General features: G+C 37.5%; 1 protein-coding gene across 1 annotated transcript; it reads left to right on the top strand.

Annotated features, from left to right (window-relative positions):
- The first annotated feature begins 1,428 nt into the window (after positions 1 to 1,428).
- Positions 1,429 to 7,675, top strand: gatm (glycine amidinotransferase (L-arginine:glycine amidinotransferase)). The gene is made up of 9 exons (XM_085907635.1): positions 1,429 to 1,559; positions 2,971 to 3,189; positions 3,279 to 3,474; positions 4,144 to 4,334; positions 4,417 to 4,554; positions 5,155 to 5,319; positions 5,423 to 5,486; positions 5,948 to 6,064; positions 6,156 to 7,675. The coding sequence occupies exons 1-9, from the start codon at positions 1,491 to 1,493 to the stop codon at positions 6,269 to 6,271; spliced, it is 1,275 nt and encodes a 424-aa protein (XP_085763761.1). The 5' UTR covers positions 1,429 to 1,490; the 3' UTR covers positions 6,272 to 7,675.
- The last annotated feature ends 1,673 nt before the right edge of the window (positions 7,676 to 9,348 follow it).

Here is a 9,348-nt window from a genome sequence, read left to right as displayed (position 1 = left end):
TCCCCTTTCCACCATTTGTTGCCCTCACATACTTGTGTGAACAACTTCCACTAATTTGTTGAAGTGAGTTTCATTTTGGGGTGGCTTCTATGATGACACAACTGCTATTTATGTTCATTACTTTAAAAATAATTATTTTTGAAATGCACTGGATTTTGATCACAAGCAAATGCTACAAACTGACTTCACTTTAAGTTAATGGCTTCACTGGGTTAAAGTTTTTTTCTGGTACATTTACACTATTAGGGATTTTAAAAAATTATTACTTAATCATTTATTAATTGATTTATGATGAATTCATTATTAATGTGCTGCAGTGTATACTTCAACTTCCTTTTCTTAAATTTACTCAACTCAATTCGTCTGTATTAATAGAACGTTTAAAAAAGCACCGATACACACAAAGTACTTTCTATGGAGCAAAATAAGAATCCAAAAGGTCAGTTTCGCTGCATTTCATACTTTCTTTATTATAAACAATGCAACCCTGACATTCGCATGGGGGCCTGCCCACTGATAATAAAAAATTATAATTGCACAACAAAACTTTGTTTCAAACCTAAAAAATATTGAAATTAATGTTGATAAATTGCCAGTGAGCTTTTTCCATCAAACGTGGGTTGACCATCTAAAAAAAAAAAATACTGAAAAATAGTCTGTCGATTGGTGAATCCGTCAGCGCCTCGACTTAAGTATGCGCAGGTCCAATACAATCTTGAAATATGAGTGACCTGACTTAGAAATGTATACATATTTTTTATGAGTTTTTTTTTTTGTTTTAGCTTTGACTTGTAAGCAAAAACTAAGAGATACGAGCTCTGTGTGGCAGCTTTATGTCAGCTTGTCTAAGTGTTGAGTAACAATACAGAATGCCATAGATGGATGAACGAATAGCATCAAAAGTCCTCGTGTTATGACCTTTTAAGCCATTGGATCATTAAAGGTACAAATTTAGCGCCATTTTCTGACAGTGTAGAGTGGAGCACATTGCTGGCATCGAGCCTAACACTTCTGCCTCTGAGATAATTTACCATGGCTCATCAAAGAGAGCGAGCCATTTTTAACACTTGATCAATAATTTACAAAACACCTATGAACTGACCAAAATCTGGAATTGTTAAAATAACAAAACGACCAATTCATGTTTCCGTTCACTGGATACTCTTTAGAAAAACACGCAGTTTCAAAGAGACTGTTTATCCCCGTCCAAGTAATGATTCTTACAACATTTTCAGACGCTCTCCTTGGAAACCTTTAGCGCCAGTAGGCCAGTAGATAAGAATTTGCTGGTGTAAGGGATTGTGTTTCAGAAATGCTTCTTTCCTCAAGTCACGTTGCCGCACAACCTGCAGCCGACCAATGGTTTTGCAGGCACGTATTTGCGATGCTATAAAGACCGCCGAGAGCCGAGGCGTCTTCATTCTAAAGAAAGGGAGTAAGGAGGACTGGTAGCTGCGTTTCAAGTCACACTAAATCATCATTGGGCTATAATGCTGCGAGTGAGGTGCCTGAGAGGAGGGAGCAGAGGGGCCGAGGCTGCCCATCTGATCGGAGCCATGGTTTGTATTTTGTTTACTTTAAAAAAAAAAAAAAATGACCACTTGAATTTGAATGCAGGCATGGGTATGACTTTAGATTTTCAGCTGGATTTAAAGGTTTGTGTGTATTATGGCTGCCCCGTCCGTCCCTGAGTGGCAGGACAGCTGCAATGCACAGATGCGCTCTCAACTCTTTGACACCAGATCTGCTTCTGAGCCCTAAAGATTGCGTCTATCTGAATGTAGATAAGGAACACCTACCGATACGTGTACTTTGGCATAGGACCAACCTGTCTTTTGCTCTGATAGCCAGTCCGAAGGGTCAAAACCTTGACTTTGGAAAGCAGATTATAACATAAAGCCTTTCTATTCAATTTAGTTCTCAAAAATTTGGCTCCCTTCAGTGTTACAGAAACACTGAATGAAATGTTCAAACTGTCCATAATGCTACAACTTTTTTTTTTTTTTTTAATCCAGTACAGAATACATAAATTCAGTTGTATTTAACTTTTAGTTACAATACATTTGTCTTTAATGTTTTAGAGTCGTTTGAATTTTTCTATCTTGTGCTCCGTGTGCTACTTTGCTCTTTCTCCTCACCAGTAAAATAGCTTATTTCTCGAATGATTCGGGAAAACCAGAGTTATGTATCTAACTATGGTTCTATGAGTCCAAATGAGTGCCAGTTCTGAAAATGCACTGGATGAGAATGCATATCAACAAACATTAGTACCACCGCATGACTCAGGGCGTGTATATACTTGGTAAGTCTGTACATTATTCGGGCAACTTTGGCAAAACTGTAAAGTGATTAACATCTGTGTGCTACTAGTACCACAAGTTGAATTTGATCATTTATCAAGTTCGCTTAAATTCCGCTCCCTTCACACACATGCACACGTTCATAACTTTGATAAATAAGTGATGCCAACCGAAAAAAAAATAGAAAAAAAAATAGCAATATGACATTGTTAAAGAGTTTATTGACACATGCCCGCTCGCTCTCCAAATAAGTCAACAGCATAATTTGGACAATTCGCGTTTGTTTGTAAACGTTATTAAAAATGATTGAGTCCACCACCAACTGAAGCAGTGACCATGATCCATTTTTCTTGGAGTCACTTTTTATAAAGACCCAGCACGTATCCAGTGACCTGTATCATTTGCTTATTGGCCAACAAAAACCTTGGGATGAGCAATCGCAGCCTACTAAGTTACATTGTGACCAGTTATCTAAACTACAGTATTTACCTCGGGCTTAGTACTGGAGTTTGAGAGTTCCCTGCATGTAAAAATGTAAATATTTAGATTTAATATTGTGATACTTTTGGTTTTGAAACCCTTTTGGAGTTGGTATTTGGAGTCGTTTTTTTTGGTACTTCCACCTCATAATCCACTAAACCCCCCCCCCCCCCTTCTTCTTTATCCCTAGTTGACCCGTGCAGCGACTGGTTGGGTGCAGAGGGCCTTCCAGAGCACCTCCAGCGCCGCAGCTGCTCAAACACAGCCGACGGTTGAAGACGACCATGTTACTGATCCTGCACAGCAGGAGTGTCCTGTTAGCAGCTACAATGAATGGGACCCTCTTGAGGAGGTCATTGTGGGCCGTGCCGAAAATGCCCGTGTGCCTCCCTTCACTGTGGAAGTGAAAGTGAGGCGCTTTTATTCTTCCTAAAATAACATCGAATTATACTCACAGGACTGGACAAAATACCACTGATGTGTTTTCTTTCCTGCCAGGCAAACACATATGAGAAGTACTGGTCCTTCTATCAGAAGTATGGGGGCCAACCTTTTCCCGAGGACCATTTAAAAAAAGCTGTTTCTGAAATTGAAGAAATGTGCAATATTCTCCATCACGAGGGTGTGAATGTGAGGAGGCCAGAGCCGATTGACTGGTCCATGGAATACAAAACTCCAGACTTCCAATCATCAGGTTTCTGTTTGATTTTATTGTTTATTGTTCCAATTGTTGAATGTTTTTATTTATGTAAAGCACATTTTGTTAGTCGTGATTTTTTTTTTTTTTAAATGCTCTATAAAGTTGATTTGTCTGAAATATTCGAAATAGGAACCGAGTTGTAACATGAATAGACGCCGCCACAAATGTCCTACCGATAACGATTGCAATGTCGATGAAAATCCATATCAAATTCAGTTTAAAAGCACAAAAGACAATTATTTCATGGAGTCACTCTGCACGTTCTTCGACAATCCTACCTCACGTTTCACATACCAAATGCAGCATGTTGCATTTCAGTTCTAAAATAAAACAATGACACATTATCACATCACTGCTAAGATTAGATCACGTCTTACATTTATTCATGTACATCGAGACGGATCCTTGTTCCAAATATCCAAAACATGCACCTCTTGTGAAATGCACAGTTGTCACGATGATTCTACAACCGTTTAGTATAATATCCAATGACATGAATGCCCTCAAATAACTGGTTTGCACATGATTCGATTTAAGAAAAAAATAAAAAAAGAAGTCCAAGACTCTCAGATGAGTTCTTCCAACAACGACAATCAATTTGCAAATTGATTGTTTGTTCTATTAGCAACAATGTGAAGGATGCTATGTTACTATGTTTCGTAGGCATGTATGCAGCCATGCCCCGGGATATCCTTCTGGTAGTGGGAAACGAGATCATCGAGGCTCCGATGGCGTGGAGGGCTCGCTTCTTCGAGTACCGAGCATACCGGCCTTTGATCAAGGAGTACTTCAGAAAAGGTGCTAAATGGACCACTGCTCCCAAGCCCACTATGTCTGATGAGCTCTACGATCAGGTGACACCTTACGGTCGTGGCCCATACCGTGTTTCCTTCTCTTACATTTAAATAACACTGGATTTGTTTCGACTTCTTCTAGGATTATCCCATCCGCACAGTGGAGGACAGACACAAGCTGGCCGCTCAGGGCAAATTTGTGACCACGGAGCACGAGCCCTGCTTTGACGCTGCTGATTTCATTCGTGCTGGCAAGGACATTTTTGTTCAGAGAAGTCAGGTACAGCTAAGACGCGTCTCAAGTAACTTTATTCCTCTACAGCTTGAACTTTACTGTGAGCCATAACCATTTGCTACGTGCAGACTGAAAGATTACGTCAGCCTTGGACCATAAATCAACGTCAGTTTGAGAGTTAATAGATGTAGAAAGAAAAAAACAATTGCGCAAATCTGTTGTAGGGTGGGGCTTCAACCAGTCTCAGGATGATACCAGAGCAAAAATTTTGAAACAAGTTATCAATGAATAGTTGTTTTTTTTATAGTAAATATTTGCATCCAAGTGCATACACGCACACACACGTACGCACAACACCAGCAACAGAATCATAAAAATACATAAATAAATAAACAATTATAATAATAAAGATGTCATTTTGTTGTTTCTTTAGAAAACACTATATTTAATATGCTGGCCTTACTTAGAGTTACACAATGCGATAGAAATAAACCAATGTACATGGTAAATTTCAAAAGATTATTTTTGTAGTTATTTCATACACGCATTACGACCACAAGTCTAGTCGATTATTTCCTTTGACTTCATAATGAGCAACCGTATCGCATCAAGCCACTCAGTTGAGTGCGTGTGTATATCCTGTAGGTTACAAACTACATGGGAATTGAGTGGATGCGCCGTCACCTGGCCCCAGACTACAATATCCACATCATCTCATTCAAAGACCCGAACCCCATGCACATTGATGCTACTTTCAACATCATCGGACCAGGACTTGTGCTGTCAAACCCTGATCGGCCATGTCGTCAGGTTAGACTGAAATTTCCTGTCTATGTAATGCAGGAAAACCTGCTGGAGCAAACTTGGCATCTTATTGGAAGGTTATAATGTTTCATTTTATGGTTTATTTTAGATTGATATGTTCAAGAAGGCAGGCTGGAGTGTTGTAAAACCTCCAACACCTCTGATTCCCGATGGTGAGTACAGATTGCAATTGAATGCACCTTGTTTTAGAAAGTAAATATCACCTCGAGGTGAAAAATGAGATGATCGTTTTTGTTATTCCTAGTGTACATGTTTATTGTTTTAAATCGATTAACTGCAAGCAGTCAATGTGCATGCATACAGTACAGCAAAAGATGTGCTTGCTAACATGCTGGACAGTGACAGGCTGTTTTTTTGTCGTTGTTGTTGTTTTTTGCAGTTAAACCACTTCTATTTTGTATAATTTCACCATTTAAACACTTTTTGTTAGCAAACCGTTATGGTGAGCATGCTAAAAATACAATATCAAATCAAAGCTTTATCATTCTGTTCGATTTTTATTTTTATGACTGAGTAATTCTGATCGAGACACATATTGAAACACACAATAAAAGAAAACCATTTAAAATTCATCAATACATTGCATTAATACCTGATTTGCATGTTTGTGTAGATCACCCTCTATGGATGTCCTCTAAGTGGTTGTCCATGAATGTTCTGATGCTGGATGAGAAGCGCGTCATGGTTGAGTCCAATGAATTCACCATTCAGAAAATGTTCGAGAACCTCGGTGAGTTGAACAAATGTATTGCTCATGCCAATTACCGACGAGTAGAGTCATCTGTCAAATCTTTTTTTATTTTGTTTTTGGTGTGATGTAGGTATAAAGACCATAAAGGTGAACATTCGCCATGCCAACTCGCTGGGTGGCGGCTTCCATTGCTGGACTACTGACGTCCGCCGTCGTGGTACACTGCAGTCCTACTTTCACTACTAGCCTTGCCAGAAATGGGCAGTTTCTATTGAGCTTTAAATGATTAGAGGCTCAATTTGGAATTTTAACTCAATTGCTGCTTATGGATTTATTACCTAGTGTCTCTATTAAGATTAACATGAATATTAACAGGACGGCTGTACAGATTTTACTTTGCAAGTCAACTGTTCCAACTTGAGTGTGAGTGTCAAAATAGTGAACATTGTGATTTTTATAAGTGTATTGACAAATACACAAATACATTAACTAGTCGTAACAGTTGGCACCAAAATCTTGCTCTTGATTGGGTCTTCATGTCCTGGGTGAATATGAATGTATTGTTTTGATTTGACATTGCTGTGCATTACAGTCCCCTTGCAAACAGCTTTGTTTTGATGTACAGTGAACCCCGACTTATTCATGATTAGGCATTCACAAATTGTTGAATTTTATTCATGTGTGTGTGTGTATCATTTGTTAAAACAAAAGTCACCAAAGCCATGTTTAATATAAATTACATTGGCCATCTTGGGGCCATTGAACGTTGTTGAATTAAGGAGAGGAGGTTCATATAGTCACTACAGCCTCGTCTAACAGAAAAAAAAGTGCCTTGCCACTATCTTGTGGCATATATTGGCAATTACAAACCTGTATGGGTGGCATCAATTGCTCGTGACTAGCGGGGTTCACTGTACACTCACCTGCCACTTTATTAGCTACACTTTGTGATTGTATGCAACAACCCTGCTATGAATTCAACATTATACAAAGATTTTTAAATCGAAGATCCAAGTAAACTTTTCTAGATTTTTTTTTGTCTAGCACATCAGGTTTTTATAGTAATAATAAGGAAAATAAAAAATAATCTCGTTATATTTAATATTGTAATATATTTTGTAATATTTATGAATTAAGGGTTAGGTTCAGTAAAAGGTGGAATTTTTTTTCGGAAACATCACCGCTATGAATTACAAAGCAAGCCCAAGATTTTATCGGTCCATCGTAAAAAAACAATGATGCTAGCAAAAAAAACAACAACAACATTTCCCTAATGTTGTTTTCTGTGAAGTTGATAGAATGCATTGTGGCCAAGAAATCATGGCAGAGTGGTTGCATTGCACTGTTCAAGTGTATCTAATAAATTGATTATGTATAGCACCATCACTTTCCTTCAACATACGTATATCTCAATATTAACTGCATTTCTGGCCTGGCTATTGTTTCTGGCTTCGACATCTTCAAGTCAACATGAGGACAAGGTAGAGTTTGGTATGAGAATGTCGCCAAACTAGGGCACAGGGAAAAGGGAACTACTTCCTTTTGAACACTCAGAAACAACACTTCTGTGGTTTTCTAAACTATTTTTATATTTAAATAAATGTATTCAAGTTGTTATGTGGGTTATTAAACATGATGGATTTCTTTTCACTGGGAGATAATTTTGTAAAGATTTCAATTGATTGGACAAAGTTCTATTTAGATTTGTCATTTTTCTCTTTATTTGGATTTCCCACCAATTCATGTTTTATATATATATATATATATATATATATATATATATATATATATATATATATATATATATATATATATATATATATATATATATATATATATATATATATATATATATATATATATATGTATATGTATATATATATTTACAGTCCGTATCATATATTGTAGCCTTTACCTTTTGCCTCTGCTGTTCTTGTTGCAAAACTGGGCCAGTTATATGCTGCAAGTCATTCTCACAGAATTTTTTGTTTGCACAGCAGAAATGCCTTAAGAATGAAGAAAGAAACGTGTCTGTAATGCTTGAATTGCATTTTCAGAAGGATACAGTCAAAAATGTTTGCCTCCTAAAGTCTGTTGCGAGTGGAGTCCAGCAATAAGGAAAGCAAGTGCTGTTTTGTATTGTGCAACATTAATAAATAGAATTAAAAACATGTATCAATTTTGCAAATGTCTTATCTGACAAATATGGTACATTTACCATCCATTTCTGGTGGGCGTTGCAGGTGAGCTGACTTACTTTGGATTGTTCTTCATTGCGTCTTACTGATGACCTTGATTACTTAAATTGTGATGTGGAAGGATACTTTTAAAACAAGCAGGATAGCAGCTCCCTAGGGCTGGACTTGGCTAGTCCAGGGTTAGTCGTGAAAGGTCAACAAGGTTGTAGGTAGAAACGTGGCGGGTTTAGGTAAGCATTTTCACACTCTCCTGTTGAGTTAGTTAGTTAGTTAGTAGAAGACAAACCCAATGATATGATGCTTGCATTACATTATACAGCAAAAGGTAAATAGTGCAGACACAGCTATAAATTGATGATATTGCATAGTGTTGTATGCTGCTGACATCTATTGGTAAAATGTATTCACTACAGTTCAAGAAAGATGGAGGGAGAGGCGCTTTGAATAAACTGGAGAGCAGAATTGTCAAACTCATTTTTGTTGCGGGCCATATCGTAGTTATGGTTTCCCTCATGGGGCCATTAATGCACTCTTATATCATCGCAAACACACCCCTGCCATAGAGGATACCTGAAAAACAGAATTCAGGCGGAGGCACTCATACTTGTGTAACAACAACAACAACAACAACAACAACAATAATAATAATAATAATAATAATAATAATAATATACACACTAAGTAGTAAAAATATTTTACAAAATTCCAAAAGAAGATCAAAGTCAATTTACAGGTGTTTTGAAGATAGCTAGCCATTGACTTAATTCTCAATTGCTTTCCCATCATCTTGCAGCATCTTAGTGTCAAAGGACTATGCTGAAGTGAGTTGAGGAGTTTTACTGAACCAAAAGTAGTGTATCGCCATCTGGTGGCCGTTAAAGGGAAATTCTAAACCTTTTTCAGGTTTGTGTCATTTACATGCAGATTCTTACCATTTGCTGGGGAACACTGTTCTCAAGTAATGATAGGTGAAAAATCTAGTATAGTTGTAAAAGTATTTGTATTTAAAAAAATGATAAGTATTTAAAGTATTTGTACTTTGTTACTTCCCCACCACATGGCACAATCATATGTGCCCCCAAGACCAATAAGCAATCAAAACACGGTTGTCCTGTACTGTCAGAC

Source organism: Syngnathus leptorhynchus, chromosome 3, assembly GCF_054491065.1.
Source record: "Syngnathus leptorhynchus isolate UIUO chromosome 3, UIUO_Slep, whole genome shotgun sequence".
Lineage (NCBI taxonomy): Eukaryota > Metazoa > Chordata > Actinopteri > Syngnathiformes > Syngnathidae > Syngnathus > Syngnathus leptorhynchus.
Note: the sequence above shows the minus strand (reverse complement) of the source record. Positions and strands in the feature narration are given on the sequence as shown.

Coding starts and splice junctions, on each gene's coding strand:
- gatm (XM_085907635.1), top strand. CDS start 1,491: ATGCTGCGAGTGAGGTGCCTGAGAGGAGGGAGCAGAGGGGCCGAGGCT. Junction 4,335..4,416: donor CTGATGAGCTCTACGATCAG/GTGACACCTTAC, acceptor GACTTCTTCTAG/GATTATCCCATCCGCACAGT. Junction 5,320..5,422: donor CTGATCGGCCATGTCGTCAG/GTTAGACTGAAA, acceptor GGTTTATTTTAG/ATTGATATGTTCAAGAAGGC.